The sequence below is a fragment of the Castor canadensis genome, chromosome 19 (assembly GCF_047511655.1).
Source record: "Castor canadensis chromosome 19, mCasCan1.hap1v2, whole genome shotgun sequence".
Taxonomy (NCBI): domain Eukaryota; kingdom Metazoa; phylum Chordata; class Mammalia; order Rodentia; family Castoridae; genus Castor; species Castor canadensis.
Genome location: NC_133404.1, coordinates 36279243 through 36296544, shown reverse-complemented (window position 1 = coordinate 36296544; position 17302 = coordinate 36279243). Strand labels below are relative to the sequence as shown.

At 39.2% G+C, this 17302-nt stretch overlaps 1 protein-coding gene and 1 non-coding gene across 5 annotated transcripts in view; one reads left to right on the top strand and one right to left on the bottom strand.

The window, feature by feature from the left end:
• Nucleotides 1-17302, top strand: part of Chd2 (chromodomain helicase DNA binding protein 2) — a 122001-nt gene that overhangs the window by 20463 nt on the left and 84236 nt on the right. For 3 of the 4 annotated variants that reach the window (XR_012443857.1, XM_074061625.1, XM_074061624.1), the window contains 7 exons: nt 675-906; nt 4699-4785; nt 6390-6451; nt 12375-12482; nt 14386-14526; nt 15903-16036; nt 16982-17207. Coding sequence is in view for 3 of the 4 variants with exons in the window: in XM_074061625.1 (XP_073917726.1) it covers nt 675-906; nt 4699-4785; nt 6390-6451; nt 12375-12482; nt 14386-14526; nt 15903-16036; nt 16982-17207 (990 nt within the window). In the remaining variant the exon portion in view is untranslated. The remainder of the gene's footprint in view (nt 1-674; nt 907-4698; nt 4786-6389; nt 6452-12374; nt 12483-14385; nt 14527-15902; nt 16037-16981; nt 17208-17302) is intronic. The other variant, XM_074061626.1, reaches the window with a different exon arrangement.
• On the bottom strand, nt 8581-8653 carry LOC141419296 (small nucleolar RNA SNORD36). The gene has a single exon (XR_012444086.1). It is a non-coding gene; the product is annotated as a small nucleolar RNA SNORD36 (small nucleolar RNA).

Here is a 17302-nt window from a genome sequence, read left to right as displayed (position 1 = left end):
GCTGCAACCAGAATTGCATTCTTCCTCTGGGTTAGGAGGTTTTGTTGTTTTTTTTTGTTACTCTGTTGTCTTGGGGGAAATGATACTTAACAGATAAAACCTAGTGAATTCAGCCAGCTGCCTAAGCTACTCAGGAGCCAAAGATGAGGAGGATGGCAGTCGAAAGCCAGCCTAGGCAAGCAGTCTGTGAGACCCTGTCTGGAAAATGCCCAACACAAAAAAAGAGCGGGTGGAATGGCTCAAGTGGTAGAATACCTTCTCAGCAAGTGTGAGGCCCTGAGTTTAAGCCCCAGGGCTCCCCCCCCCCCCCGCACCTCCCCCCCTAATAAAGAAAATTTAAAAAAGACCTAGTGGATTGAGATCAGCCTGGTTTTAGAGCTTACTGTTTTAGCAAGGGCTGAGTGTTGCTTTAATTCTCATCTTCTCATACTACACTGTCTTCTGAATCTTTGTGAAAGAATTAATGTACACAGGTCATCTGGTGTGTGGTATCATGTACACATTAAATAGACACTGAGAATAATAATAATAAAAGATTATTTGCAATAGGAAAAAATAAATGTGAATTTGAAGAGCTGGGTCTTACATTACTAACCTGCTAACATCGTACCACAGACTCGTGGCAGTTCTTAAATGGTTTTCTCTGTCTGTCTGTGTCTCCCTTTTAAATGAAGTCACTCAGCCTCTGAAGAAGCTTCGGGTTCAGACTCGGGCAGCCAGTCGGAAAGTGAGCAGGGCAGTGACCCAGGAAGTGGACATGGCAGTGAGTCCAACAGCAGCTCTGAGTCTTCCGAGAGTCAGTCCGAATCTGAGAGTGAGTCTGCTGGCTCCAAATCCCAGCCAGTCCTTCCAGAAGCCAAAGAGAAGCCAGCGTCCAAGAAGGAGCGGATAGCTGACGTGAAGAAGGTATCTTCTTTGGTGTACAGTTCAAGTACAAGTGCACAGCTGGGCAGGACCAGCTAGCACACCTTTGTTTCCTGGGAACCCTATAGAATACCTTGATTGCCTAGCAATCCTGAGATTCTGAGTTCAAGCCCCAGTACCACAAAAAAAAGTATATAGAACACTATAGCCACCTCTCTAATACAGCACTCGTGCATTACAAATACTGATGACTTCTCTTGTCCTAATTGATATAGCTGGGCTAGAGGTGTGGCTTAAGTAGTAGAGTGCCTGCCTAACAAGCAAGGTCCTGAGTTTAAACCTCAGTACTACAAAAAAAAAAAAAAAAAAAAAAGAAAAGGGTTGATACAGTTAATAACAGACCTCTAAGAAAAATAATAACACGAACCATCCAATTACAGGACATAGAAGCAAATTTTTATAGTTTGGTCTTTAGCTTTTAAAAACGATAGTTTAAAAAATTATATTGTGCTAATTCCAGAGAGAAACCATTGATGAATGATAGCAGCTCTTCTTTGGATTGTAGAGTACAGCTGTGGAGCTTAGTGATAGGTGATTGTGACCCAAGAGTAAGGACTTTTTTCCCCTAAATCAGGATCTTGCAGTGTAATCCAGACTGGCTTAGAACTCAAAATCTTCCAGCCTCAGCCTCCTGACTGCTAGAATTACAGACCTATAGCACTGTGCCTCATGAAAAGACAGGTTGTATTATCTGCATAACTGAAAAGAAATACTTCTCAGAGAAAAACATTATCTGTGTGGAGGTATTGTAGGTGTTCTTCGCTTAAAAGAATCTTCTAGCAAAGGATGAAAAAGGCAAAAACTGAGTTGCATAACATTTTCTTACTACTGTCCAAACTTTGGCATGCATTCCTTTTGGTGGAAAAAAATAATTTCCTGGTCTAATCAGAATGCAGCTGATCTTTTAAAATTTCCTTTTGAGAGAATTATGTGTTAATCACTGAAATTATAAAAACATAGCTTTAAAAAATTTTACATAAAATGCCCTAATGAAATAGAAGATTTATGCTAACTCATTTTCTTTAAGCTATATGCTAAGATACAGATCTGTATACTCAGATTTCCATAATACTACAGATGATTTCACATTTCTTAAAAGTTCTGTCGACTACCTTCAACAAACCTGAAACTAACAAAACCACTTTGAAAGCTCTGGAAGCACACTTGGATTAACTTGTTACTTCATTCTTCTTTTGCCTGCATAATCACTGCTTAATAGTATTAGCCCAGTTGGAGTAGTTGAGTGGGCCTTGAGTGATAGTTATTCTAAAATGAGAATTTCCAAATAAGGCTTCTTTTTCTGTATACGTTATTTTCTTTCTTTTTTGCTTGGTGGTACTAGGGGTTGAACTCAGTCTCATGCTTGCTAGCAAGTGGCTCTACTGCTTGAGTCACTCTGCCAGCCCTTTGTGCATTGATTATTTTTGAGAGATGGTCTTGCTTTATGTCTAGGCCAGTCTGGACTGTCATCCTCCTAGTTGTACTTCCCTCCATAGCTGGGATGACAGGCATACACCACCATGTCCAGCTATTGGTTGAGATGGGGTCTTGTGACTTTTTTTTGCCCAGGCTGGTATCACATTGCTGTCCTCCCAATCTCCACCTTCCAAGTAGTGAGGATTATGGGCTTAAGCCCCTGCACGAGGCTGTGCACATCCTTTTCACAAACAGGAGAAAAGGCTTATTACCTATGTAAGAGCATTCAATAATGAGTGATTCCATGGCAGATTTTTCATGGAAGAGTTGAATTTGATATCTTTAGCCCCTAAAAAGGACAAATAAGAAGATTTTAGGATGTAAGCATTATAGTATATACTGTATGAAAGTCACAGTAGTTGGTTCAGAATGCCTACCGAGTATCTCAAAGTAATAAGATTGATCAACATGATTACATTTAAATGATTTAGCTATGACAGGTAATGACAGCCTCGTAAGAATCTGTGTTTAGAGTGGTTTCAAGTGGTAGAGTGCCTCTAACAAGTGTGAAGCCCTGAGTTCAAACCCTAGTTAATCAAGTAATTCCACAGTACTAGCAGAGGTCCAAGAAGGAGTGGGGGTGGGCAGCTACTCTCCTTCCTCTGCTAGATTTGTCTAGTGCATTTGGCATTTGTTTGCTTCTTCTATCTGCCTCATTATTCCTAACTCCTCCTCTTTTTTTCCTCTCCTTGATCGGTAAGGGGTTTGAACTCAGGACCTCGTACTTCCTAGGTAGGCACTCACCCCCTTAAATCACACATCCAGCCCCCTAACTCCTCCTTATTGGATCTTTTGGCCTTTAACTCAGATGATTCTAAGGCCATTAGGGAATCTGAGAACACTGAATTAATTACATGATTTTATTGGATTCTAGTTCTGAAATGCCTACTCCTGGCTCATTTTGTTTTCTTTCTTTTTTTCCCTCCTTTGTGGTACTGGGTTTGAACTCAGTGCCTCACACTTGCTAGGCAGGCGCTCTACTACTTGAGTCATTCTACCAGCCCATCTTGTTCACTCTTTGTTTTTCTATGGTTCACTCTAGCTTTTTAAAAATTCATTGGTTAAGAATGTCTTCTGTCTGTGTGATGACATTGTGTTTGTGTGGGTTTTCTCTCAAATAAATTTTAACTTCATTAGGGTCTACTCGCCACACTTTTTTTTTTTTTTAATTTTTTTTGTGGGACTGGGGTTTGAACTCAGGGCTTTGTACTCTATTGCTTGAGCCACACCTCCAGTCCTTTCTGCTCTGGTTATTCTGGAGATGAAGTCTCAAGAACTGTTTCCCTGGGATGGCCTTGAACCTCGATCCTCCTTAGCCTCCAAAGTAGCTGGGATTATAGATGTGAGCCACAAGCACCTGTATCTGCACATTTTTTAAGTTAAACATTTTAGTAATCTCAGATGGTGACTTCTCTTCTGTATATTTTATGTCTCATGTTTCCAAATATTTTCGTGACACTGGATTGGCTGCCCTTCTATTTTGATAACAAACCCCTCTATTTAAAATCATGGCTTTCATGCATCTCTTCTCCATGTTTAGCTGCTTTTAAACATCTTCCTGCCAGTGTTCCACAGTCTGTTCAAATTCCTTTTGCTTACATGCAAGTTCATTTAAAAACACAGAATGTACTTACTGTGTCGTAATGTCTGGGGAGGAGATATTTTTTTTCTCCTCAGCTAATTCCTCTTTTAAACTTAACCTTTTAAATCACCGGTGAGGACTGTTACTAAAAATCAGGTGGGAGAGACAAAGGGCTAATTTTCTACAGAATAAAAGTAGGTGTGTGAGACAAAGGAAAAAAAAAAAAAAAAAGAGTGGCAGTGGTTCTCATTCTGAGAGAGCTTCTAGCTAAATGGCATGATTTTTGTTTGGTTAGACCTGATGGGGTGCGGTGCTTGTTTTTTTGAGTTCCTGAGTGGATTCCTGCAGTCAAAGTTGAAACTCCAAGCATTAGGAACGTAAGATTCACTAGTAAGTAAGTCTTTGTGTTTAGTGGAAATGCTAGCTGTGTGACCTTGCCATATTATTCAACTGTAAGCTTATATTTTAATGATAGGTAGGCAGTGCACCTCACAGTTTAATAGCTATTAGGTAATGAGGACATGGTGGGACCTTGTGGCCTGGGATGATAATACCAGTGCTTTTTAAACATAGTGCTTTGTTTCTTTAATAAAACTAGCAAGACAACCCTTTTGATACTCAGTTAATTGAATGATCTTGAATTGAAATAAATGCTCCAGTATGAAAATAGTAAATGAGGGTTAAGAAAAAGGATTCATACAGAATCTATTTTACAGATGTGGGAAGAATATCCCGATGTTTATGGGGTCAGGAGGTCAAACCGAAGTAGACAAGAACCATCACGATTTAATATCAAGGAAGAGGTAAGAAAAAGTTTTGAGGGCTTACATTTAATTTCCTGTCTAACCTCATCCTTTGTGACTTTGGGATGCAGTACCATTATAAGACTGAACTTTTAGGCAGGAGTTATGTGAGCCTAATGTGAACTTTCTGGAGACAATTTAATTGAGACTAAAAATACAATGCAGAGTGAGCATTGGACCACAGAGTTAGAGAGCGGTGTCACCTTGTTCTCTTAAGTTAAATTTCTCATAGTTAAATTGTAGCAAGAAATTTACTTTTAGAACCTCTAGCTTCCAAATCTAGGTTTGTTTAAATGAGTAACCCGTTTGATGAACAAGTGACACAGTGGAAATAGTTTCAGACTAAGTCCTGGGGAAGGAGGATGGAGCGCTTATTTTTGGTAATGTGTTTTCTCTTGTTTAATTTCTGTAGACTTGGTTTCTGTATGAGATACAAAATTAGTTTCTCATGTATTCACCCTTCTCTCTAATTGTGAGAAATGTAGTAGATTGGTGATTTTTAAAACTGGTATTGTGTACTGGGTTCCCTTGTCTATAGAATCAGATTTTTCTTTCACCTTTCTCAGATTTTGTGATTTTTCATTTTTTTGGAGTTTTAATCTTCATAGTAGGTTTACAGACTAGATTCAGAAGACATACCCTTATCTCAGTGAAATGTCCCCTTTCTGCCCAAGAAGGACTTTGCTGTTTTTAGCTATATTAACAGTCTTCTGATGAAAGTTAGATATTGATAGCCAAAGGTAGTGAGTTGGGTGTGGGTTTTTAGTAAGTGTATTTTAAAAATCTAATTGAGCAAACCTAACCTGCATTCCTTTTGTGATGTTTGGTTTGAAATGACTTCCGAGCCGGATTGCCCTTGCTTTCCTTTTCTACAGTGTCTGATACTAGCTGAGTTACATTTGTTATATCCAGTCACTTCTTTGTATAAATCTTTTCCTCTTTTATATATTAATACATCACATGAGATGAACAGCAATAAGAATAGTTAGAGTTAGAAAACCCTTTTGCTGAGTTTCGGGGAAAAAGCACTGTTCAGTGTCTGTGAGTATAACTCCTTGGCCTAGTGCTATTAGCAGTCCACTTTCACTCACGATTAGACTTGCTGTATAATGAGTCTAAAATGAGTGATCAGTCGTCAGTGCCTTCAAGGCACACTGACGGAATGTGGTGTTTTCATTTGGTACTGTATATTTGCATATTCCTGTGCAACAGTTGCCACTAGTCACGTGGCTTTTAAAATTTATAGAACTTAAAGTTAAGTAAAACTTAAAAGTCCGTTCCCCAGTCACACTAGCCACATTTCAAGAGCTCAGCAGTCACAAGTGACTACTGTGTTGGACATTGCAGAGACACAATACTTAGCATCATTGCAGGAAGTTTTATTGGGCGTTGCTGTGTGGAAATCAGCCAAGATAAACCCTTCCTGACTTTAGAGATAACTCAAAGCAAATTCCAGTTAGTGCTACAAAGAAGTGCTTAGGTTTCTTTCTGTCTGGAATCTCATATTGAGTAATGCTGTGTTGAATGGATTGTTGAGCCAGGAGATAGCATTGTCCCAAAGAATGTAAATTAAAGTCTAATCCTGTTCCCCTCATACACTGAAGGCAAGTAGCGGGTCTGAGAGTGGAAGCCCAAAAAGAAGAGGCCAGAGGCAGCTGAAAAAACAGTAAGTCTCTCATGGGGGAAATGACTTCACCTGGTTGTTGTGAACATGTCAGCACATCTAGGACAGTCTGCATTATGTCTCTGTCCCTGCTGCCAGCATCTGCTTCTGTCTCTCAGGAGCTTAGGGTACTGCCTGTCCTACCTTGTTGCAGTGTCAGCAGTATTTGGACCCCAGTATTCTCAGTTTAACACACAGAACAGTTACACATAGATTTGGACTATTTCAGGGGGCAGACTCTAGCTCCTATCTGGTTAAGCCAATTAGATTAATTTTTTCTTAAAAATATGTATAAATACCAAATATTTAAGGAACAAATTTAAATTTTCCATTTTTCATTTTCTCTTTGTGTTGGCATGGCAAAATTATATTGGTTGTGCACCCATTTTGGTATGAAATACATTCTGTTGTTTCCACATAATTTTTTCTGCTTTAAGGCAGGGTCTTGCTATGTAGTACAGACTGGCCTCAAACTCATGATCTTTCTGCCTCAGTATTCCTAGTGCTGGAATTATAGATGTGTACTATCCTGCCCAAGCTTTGTTTCTAGAAAATTTTATATCGTTATTCATTAGTCAGGAAATTTTATGTATGTGTGTATGTATGAATATATGTATGTATATTTGGTGGGGTTTGAACTCAGAACCTTGGGCTTCTAGGTAGGTGTTCTACCACTTGAGCCAGGCCCTAGCAGGCTAGAAAATTTTAATTCTTCAGCTTAATGTATACTAATTATCATCTTTTTTCTTTTTTTGGCAGTACTGGGGTCTGAACTCAGGGCCTCACCCTTGCTAGGCAGGCGCTCTGCCACTTCAGCCATTCCGCCAGCCCATCTTCAGCTTAATGTAAAAACACTTTACAATATAGATCGTATAGTTCTGTATTTTTAATTAAACAATTCTACTTGTGGTGAAAAAGTATTTTTTTAGAAATAAATTCTGAAATTGTTTTCTGGAGAGGATGCAAGTCTGTTCTCTGTGTGAGCTCTGTAGATGGTCTTGGGGAAGTGTAGGCGCTTGAAACCTTGCACAACAGCCCACATGTTCTGTTTAAAACAGTTGTCTGCAGATTCCTTAGGGGCTTGTTACATAATAGGGCTCTAGACTAGTAGTCATTTTTAATAAGCAGATGAGGCAAATCACTTAAGCCATTTGTTTGTTTCTAGGGTCTCACTGTGTAGCCCAAGTGTGCCTTGAACTCTTAATCCTCCTGCCTTTACCTTCCAAGTGCTGGGATTACAGAAGTGGGCCACCACACTGGCTTGAAATTTTTTTGGTTTTTTTTGGGTGGTACTGGTGATTGAATTAGGGTCTTGCACTTGCTAGGTAGGTGCTCTACCACTTGAGCCATGCCACCAGCTCTTTTTGTGGTGGTTATTTTTGAGATAGGGTCTTGCTTTATGCCTTGGCTGGTCTGGACCTTGATCTTCCTATTTGTGCTTTGTGTGGTAGCTGAGATGACAGACACACACCACTGTGTCCAGCCAGTGGTTGAGGTGGGGGGCTTCCGAGTTTTTTGCCCATACTGGCCTCGAACTGCGGTCTCCCAAGTAGTTAGGAGCACTGGCGCCCAGCAGCTTTGAGTTTTTTAAACTCCGTTTCCTCATCTCTAATCGAGAGTAATACTCACTGTTAGTACCCAACAGGCAATAAAAATTGTCATAAGATTTTGTGATAGCATTTGCAGATTCTTAAAGACCTTTGTAGAGAAGTCAAGTATTTAATTTGTCCTGTCAGAATATACCCAGTTTCTAATAGTGGTTTTTGTTTTTTTGGTTTTTTTTTTTTTTTAGCAGTACTGTGGTCTGAACTCAGGTCCTTACACTTGCTAGGAAGGTGCTCTACCATTTGAGCCACTCCGCCAGCCCTTTTCTTGCAATGGGGTTTTTTGAGATGGGGTGTCTCTAACTATTTGGCTCCTGGGCTGGCTTGGAACTCTGATCTTCCTGAGCTCTGTCTCCTAATTAGCTTGATTCCTTACGCCTTTTCAGCGTGTTGAATTGGGAATCTGTCACACACCTATGGCATAGTGGAAGAGAATCCTTGTTAGTTAGATTGGAATTGTTCTTGAAAGGCATTCTCTTGGGGAAATGTACTGAAAATTGGACAAGTTAAAGTAGCTGTTTCTTTTTTTTTGCTCAGGATTAAAAAGCTCATGTATTTGCACTTCAAGGTTTAATTCAGTGAGAAATTTACATCATTGCAAAAAGTAGCTCTTTTCCACATGTGCCTTCGACAGTGGAGGAGAAAGGGATTCTTCTCTTTAGGCTCTTAGAAAGATTTAGTACAAACCTCTGTAACTCTTGCCTAAAATTCAGGCCCATTACACTTAGAAGTTGCTTTTACTCATTACCAACTTTACCGTTGCTTAGATTTGATTTGCCTCTCTCTGGGTTTATGTCCTGTGAACCTTGTCTTCCCAAATAAGAAAAGTTAACTATATCCAGCTAACTTGAATTCAGACTTCTTGCTTCTTTATATTACCTTGTGGCCTTACTTGCTAAATTTTGGTATTTTTTTCCCCCAATTTCCAAAATTTGAACAAAAATTCTGTTGGTGTCTTTCCTGGATATGAAGGTTCAAGTTTCCTTTGCATAGGAAGCATTTTTTACTCATGATCTTACATCTTAAGACTCTTCTTTTCTATACTGAGACTTACAGGGTGTGGCTTAGTAGGGGAGTCTTCATAAAATCTGCATTTATAAGAAACCAATAATGTCGGGATATGAATAGCAGTTTTATATGTTGTAGGGCGCTATACATTGGTAAGGTTGGGAAGTAATCCTTTTATAACTGATAATCCCCCCCTTTTTTTTTTTTTTTACCTCAGCTCTTCTACAAGGTGACTCAGTACTTCTGATCCTAACTTTTTTCTTGTCTTTGAAAATTAAAATTTCAAATAATCTGGCCAATTTCAAATGCACATACACCTTTTAAACCTCCAGTTGTTGAGATCCTTCTGGAATGTGTAAGTCCATTTTAATTTTTCTTGATTGTTTGGTACTCAGTGGGTTGTGATGGAGAGCATTAGGGCAAGAGGTTTGTTCTGTGGCAAAGGACCGTGTTCTGTCTGGGCTTCAGTTCCCTTCTCTGGGAGGAGGGTTTTAGAGCAGTTGATTTTGTAAGTATTTGGTTTTCTTTCTTTTTGCAGCAGTGGGACTTGAATTCAGGGCCTTCACCTTGAACCACTCCACCAGCCCTATTTTTTTGTGAAGGGCTTTTTGAGGTAGGGTGTCATGAACTGTTCGCTCAAGCTGGCTTTGAACCTGGATCCTCCTGATCTCTGCCTCCTCAGTAGCTAGGATTATAGGCGTGAGCCACTGGCACCCAGCTTTTTTTTTTTTTTCCCTCCATTCTTGTATTGGGAAATCCTAAGTCCTGGCTCTGGCTGTCTACAGATTTGTTACTTTAAGTGGAAACCTCTGGCTCAACACACATCTCACAGCTTGTGGGCATTTTAGTCTTCTGCACTCTTCAAAGTAGACTTCACTGACAGCCCTGGTTTAGATTCTCCATTCCTGGTGGAGATAACGCAAATTAGACCTAACGCTTGACTGTGTGGATCCTTCTTATCTGATCTGCTTCTTGGATCTGAATTTGTTCCTGTTCTTTGAGCTTGTTCCCTGTGAAGCCATGTTACAGTGTGAGTGAATGTCTTCAGGGTAAACTATTGCGGACTTGGTTCAGGGGAGTCTTAGACCCACATGCCAGTCTCCCAGGCTTTGGTGACATCGCCTTCTTGGTGATTACCTTCTCCTCGGCTTTTTTTTTGAGACACGGTCTTGCTATGTAATCCAGGTCATCCTTAAATTTGACATTCTTCTATCTCATCTGCCCAACTGCTGGGATTAAAGGTATGTACCACCATGCCTGATTTCTTTGGATTCCTTAGCAGATGTTTATTATACTATAGTCCAGGGAAGGAGAGGAAGACAGGTTCCCAGAGTGTGGTTAGATATAAAGATGTCTTTATTTAAAGAGACTGACTGATAGATTTCAGCCAACAAGAGACTACTGTCTTATCAGTCCCCTTGCAAAAAGTACCCATACATACCTGACTGAGTCAAAAAGTACCTATACAGACTGCTATGACTCATTTCTGAATTGATGTCTTTACTTAATAAAGGGTCAGAGTTTGTTCTAAGCTTTGGTGCAAAGGTGAACAAAAGGCATCATGTGCAGGGGAAATGGACATGAAAACAGCAGTACTAGTAGAATTGGAGCAACGTAAGTGACGTCCGTCATGGTGCTTCACTGCCTTTTGTGGACAGCTTGAATTCTTTCCCCAAGTCTCTGTCAGTTCAGGCAGCAGGTAGCTCCTGCAGGTTTTAGAAAGCATCTGAGGAATCTGCAGATCCCCCACCCCCTTTCTTCTTGGCAGTGAGCTTTCTCTGTAATCTTGACCTGTTCCCCTACGAAGAAGATTAAGTTGACTTTGTAGTTCTGTAACAGTTCTTTTTTTGGTGGGACTGGGGTTTGAACTCTGGGCTTTGTGCTTGCAAAGCAGGAGCTGTACCACTTGAGCCACACCTCCAGTCCATTTTGCTTTGGTTATTTTGAAACTAGGGGCCTCTTGAACTATTTGCTTTCACTGGTCTCTTAAGTGTGATCTCCCAATCTCAGCCTTTAAAGTAGTTAGGGTTATAGATGTGAGCCACCAGTGCCCCACCTGTGGCCAGCTCGACCGTATTCCCTGTAAGAGACCCAGGCACAGTGGTAGTTTTGTTTATAGAGCAACCTTTGGCCTTTGCCTGTCATAGTTTTTTCCTAGGTATTTCATGCCCAGTAGCTATTACATTTTCTTCCTCATTACAGGTGCGAAATGAGATCTAGTCCCTTTGATGTCTTGTTTGGTGTTTAAGCATATTAAAACTGTTTGGGGTAGAAGGATACCTATAGTTTGTAGCTCTTTCAATCCTTATGAGAGCTCAAGGAGTAAAGGAGCTACTTAATTTAATAATTATTAAAAACTGCATCTTGACTTGCATAAATTACTTACTCAGGTGGTAGGTTTATCATTGAGAGATAAATTCAAGGACCGTGTTCTTAAATATGTTCTAAAGATTTAAAATATTTAATATAGAACTGGGTGTATAGCTCAGTGGTAGAGTGTTTTCCTAGCATGGTGCAAGACACTGTTTGATCCCTAGCAACACCTGTGTGCACATGCGTGAACACACACACACACACACACAAACACTTCATGGTTCTCAAGGAAGGGTATACCTAGTGTAAGCACTGTATGTGGATTTATTAAAATTCAGTTTTAGGCCTCATTTGAGATCTTTTGAATCAGAAACTCTGATTGTAGCCCCAAAATCTTTTTAAAGAAGCCCTTCAGGTTGTTGTGATGCATGCTAAAAAATCTTGTCAATGATATAGTGATAAACAAAATATAATGTGAAGAATCTAACAGCACTTTTCTTTCCAGAACAAATGGTTTGAAAAACACATCCATAGCTGGCAGAGTGGCTCAAGTGGTAGAGTGCAAATGTGACTCCCTGAGTTTGAACCCCAGTACCCCTCCCTCTAGAAAGAGTTAAACATGAATAAATAAGCTGGATGTGGTGAGGTATACCTGTAATCCCAGCTACAGCTACTCAGGGGGCTGACGAAGGAGGATTGCAAGTTCAAGGCCAGCCTGGGCTACATAGCAAGACCCTGTCTCAAAATAAAAAAATAAGAAAAACACATCCATAGTTTCCGTTTATATTTATTTTTGTTACCAGAGTTGAAACAGAAATGCATATTATGTAGTCCCAAGAAGGATCATAACCAAAATTTAGAACTAAAGCTATATTTTGAAGATATATTTAAAATAGTGTGACCTGCTTTTCAGACAGTTGGATTGAAATTTGTTTTGTGAGATTGTTAAACTTGCAGAATTCTTTTAGAAAAAATTTATTGTGTTTCGCTTTTGATCTCAGAGAAAAATGGAAACGGGAGCCCTCAGAAGATGAACAGGAACAAGGCACCAGTGCAGAGAGCGAACCAGAGCAAAGGAAAGGAAAACCCAGAAGGCCTATCCCCAAAAGGTGCAGTTTGCTTATTAAGTCTCTGCTTCAGGATGAACTTTTAACTTGCATTGCATAGGAAGGGTGATATCCTGCTGGGGAGGGAGAGTGCCTTAGTCACTTGGGACAAGAGTCTCCTGTGTAGTCCAAATTGGCCTTGAACTTGTAATCCTTCTGCCTCAGCCTTCTGCTGTGATTACAGGCATGCGCTACCACACCCAGGTCTGTATAGATGTGATAATGGATTTTTTTTCTCCCTATCATGGGACTTCTGGTACTTTTTATTTGCATATATTAGTTGTACAGAATGATGGGTTTCATTTTGACATTTTCATACATACATGTGTTGTGCTTGGATCATATTCATTCCTCAACAGCAGGTCTTACTGTTCTTAGTTCATAGCAGTCTAGTTGGGGTTTGTGTGTAAACACATTTGCTTTAAAAATAAATAAATAAATAAAACTCCCTGAGTGTTTGCTACAGGGTACAAGTTCTTTTCGGGGAGAATTAATTTTTTAAGTTTAAAGCTGTCTTAGACTGATTTAAAGCATGTTGATTGTTTGTAACCTTGTTCATGTAATGTATATGACATTAAGCAGGAAATCCAATTCTGTGGAGAAGGAGTAGGCTAAAATGGGAGCAAATTTTGGTTATGTCTGATCAGATGGCAGCCTAAGGTACTGGTGATAGACAGAGGAAGGCCCCAGGGAAATTGTACCTCCTTGCACTATTGCTTAGCTTGATAATAGCTCTGAATTTGAGTCCTAATTAAGTGAAATTTTATCCTGTCAGGAAGAATTCTGTTCTTTAATTTTTAGGTATATTTGTCACAAAAATTATATTAAATGGTTAATTTAGCTTGATTTTTGTCAATAAAAATTGGTGATAAGTACTCATATAATGGCCTCAGTTTTGCCTCTTTGCTGGCAAAACCTGAAATATTTTCTCTCTGGCCACTTACAGAAAAAAACTGCCTAGGACATTATACCTGTCTTTCAGCCCATCAGGGGGTACATCAGCTGCTTTACCTTCCATCTCAGTCAAAGTTCCTAGGAAGAAAGTGTCACTCTGCTTTCTAGGTTTTTACCCATTATTTATTGAATCCTTGATCTCTTGTCTAGGGTTGGTGGTGGCAGGTATGAAAAACAGATTAATGTGTCTGCGAGTTTCCATCTTTCTCCTACTTCTTTCACCATTTTATCATTAGCATTTGAGGATGTCCTCATGTGAACTTCTAGGCTGTGGCTTTCAGTCCTGACGTCATGAGACTCGTGAGAGACTCGTGAGAGGGATTCCCGTTCCAGAGGGTCTGGGGCAGAGCACAGTCTGCTAGGTAGTCTTTCAGGTATACGTTATGCACATGTACGAAATACATGTGTAGTTACCTTTATTCTCTTTATCACAGATAGCTGCATACTGTGCAGCCCTGGTGCATGTTCCTGTCTTTAACTGAGAAATCTGTGCATAGCAGTATTCTGAAACTCCCTTTTGTTTTTTAATCACTAAATAGTACTCTATTACCTGAAGGTGGGCATTTAGAATATTTCTAATCTTATTATTGCAAGTGATGCCATACTGAATGTTATGCTTGTAAGATTAATTCCTACAAGTAAAATTGTTGTATTTTAAAGTAAATGGCATTTGCCACCATGTTACCTATGTATTTTTTTGTCAGATGAATTGAGAACCATTCACACTATCTCTTGTGTATCTTTGAGGATTATCAGCATTCAAATCACCTTCATGTTGAAATTATAGCTAGCTAGTCAATAAGAATTTCAGAGATTGGGATCAGAAATACCTGTTTCATGTTCCCTGAGTGAATTTTATATACGTACCACTGCTCTGGGAAATATTACATAGATTTGATGTAGATACTAAACGATAGAGTGAAAATGTTGCCATTTTTTCTCTTCATTTTAGAACAGTGCCCAAATCTCGTGTTAAAAAGCAGCCTAAGATCCAGCGTGGCAAGAGGAAGAAGCAAGAGTCTTCTGATGACGACGATGATGATGATGAGGCTCCCAAAAGACAGACTCGTCGAAGAGCAGCTAAAAATGTCAGGTGAGTTGTGCCCCACAAGTTTCTCATGGTTGCGAGGAGGATAGTGATTTGGTTAGAATTTGGTTCTCATTAGTCTAAGATTATGCAGTTCATAGGTAAAAGTAGCAACCAATGTGCTAAAGTTGCTTTCAGGCATCTGGTCACCCTTCTTGGAAGAAGAATGGTGTTGAGCCAAGTGGAGTAGGAGAGAGCAGCATTCGCTCCTTTAACACTGCTTCAAGTTTGTGGCCTGTCTTAGTGGTTGTGGTCTTCCTTTTATAAAATTCTTTCAGGAACAATGTTTTCATTTCTGAATTATTATTATTTTTTAAAGTACTGGGGATTGACCCCAGCGCCTTAAGTACTCTCCCACTTGAGCCATGCCCCAGTCTATGAATTACTCTTTTGAATCATGCAGATTTTTCTGAGGGTCTGTGTATATGTTGAAATTTGTATATAGTTTTATCAGAACTTAGGGATAGGGTATGAAACATTAGAAGTGAAATAAAGACATATGCAAGTATTGATATTTTACTTTAAAGGAATGGAAGGACATTGAATTTTCTTTTAGAGCATATGCAGATTTCTTTGGTTTACTTAGAAATGGTGAAATTTGAGCTGTAGAGTTAATACTTACTTGTCTGATGAACAGTTACAAGCTAGGATATGCTGGTATAAGACTCAGCACTTTTTCTTAGTATAACTGTACTGCATCTAGAAGCATGTTTTTCTTTTTTATGACTCCCAAACTATTGTTATTATATTGAAAAGGTTATATCTTAGCTATCTATATATTTTTTTGTTTTGTTTTGTTTTTTTGGTATCTCTCAGTATATAGATAGCCTGGCCTTGAACTAAAGATCCTCTTGCTTCAGCCTTCTAAGACCTGGGATTACAGGTCAGTTTTTCTATGCCTGACTACATTTTGTATTTTATTATCAGGAAGTTTGTTTCTTAAAATTCTCAACAGTTTGGGAATACATAAATTTCATATTCTTGTTATTGGGACATAAAATACAAGATTAAAACATTTTATTTAAGGAATATTACTTCCCATTGAAATAGTAGGCATTTTTTTCTTTCATTATGTATTTTCTTTGTGATAATTTCCTTGGCAACATAGAAATGATCTGATACTAAAAAGTGAAAAAAAGAAAAATCAAGCCCAGGAGCGTCGCTGTTGATTTTTGTCTTACTCTTACACAAATCAGGGTGAATACAGTGTCTTGTTCGTCTTACTTGAGCAGGCGTCAGTAGTTGAAATAGAGAAAAGTAAGTGTTGAGCCCACTGAGTGTCAGTATGGAAAGCAGCATGTTGAAATCAAGAGGTCCTTACGTAGTGACATTATCACCACATACGGCACTGCTTCACTCACGCAGCATCATTTCTCGTGCAGCTATAAAGAAGACGATGACTTTGAGACCGACTCAGATGACCTCATAGAGATGACTGGAGAAGGAGTTGACGAGCCACAGGAAAACAGCGAGACTATTGAAAAGGTTTTAGATTCCAGACTGGGCAAGAAAGGAGGTTTGTGTCATTGGGAAGCAGATTACTTTTTATATCTGTCCAGTGAGGCCCAGATTTTATGTTTGAACTTTGATACGATGAATTTCAGTGCACACTTACATTTGTTGTGAAAGGTGGAAGGTCTTAGTCATCATATTTCAGAGTTGAGTACAAAGGAATGCATCTGTCTTCAAGATTTTAAATTAAGCTGGTAAAGAGAAGTGTTAATGGTTTACAAAGCAGTGATATAGCAGAAACAGTTTCTCCTTAACATTAAACAAATCATTGTTTAAGTATTTCTGAATCTACTTGTAAATGTTGATCAAACTTGTTAAATTTTGACTAAGAAGCTTTAAAAAATACCTATTTGAGATGTCTCAAGTTAGTTGCTTCCATAAAGGAAATACCAAAATAATATGTAATACACTTTTTTGTCCTCCCTTCCTTTTTTTTTTTGTTTTTTGTTTTGAGTTAGGATCGCCCTCTGTAGCCCAGTGTGGTTTGGAACTCATGATCTTCCTGCCTCTGCCTCCCAGGTGCTGGGATTGCTGGCCCCGTGCCTCCTTCCCCCTTCTTGTTTTCCCCATTCTGGCTTCATGGAGGTTAAAGGAGTTAATAGAAGGTCTTGGGAGGGTGTTTTGATCCTCTGTTTATTTTGCTGAAGTCTTTTGAGTTTGTAGCAACCAAAAAAGGGAAAGAAAAAAAAAAGACTATTACTGCTCCATTTTTGCTGTTTGGACACAGGATCTCCTCTGCAAATCTTTCAGTGCATTTTAAAATATAAAAGTAGAGTTAGCATTTCAACACTGTTGATCAAGTCCACCCTGTGTTGTGAGTTTCTGCTTATTTTAAGTCAGAGTAATTTGGTATTTCATCCCAAGAAGAGATTCTGTAGACAGTTACTTATTTGGGAAGGTTTTTATTGTCTGCTTTCATGTGAAGCTTATACCTCAATCCTTTTTGCAGCCACTGGAGCTTCTACTACTGTATATGCTGTTGAAGCTAATGGAGATCCTAGTGGTGACTTTGACACTGAGAAGGATGAAGGTGAAATTCAGTACCTCATCAAGTGGAAGGGTTGGTCTTACATTCACAGCACTTGGGAGAGTGAAGAATCTTTACAGCAACAGAAAGTGAAGGGCTTAAAAAAGCTAGAGAACTTCAAGAAGAAAGAGGATGAAATCAAACAATGGTACATTTCCCATCATGGGTTAAAATGTTATTTGCAGCCTGAGGGAAGGGGAGGCTTTTTAAATTATGTATGGAGAACAGCACAGCTATCTGGGA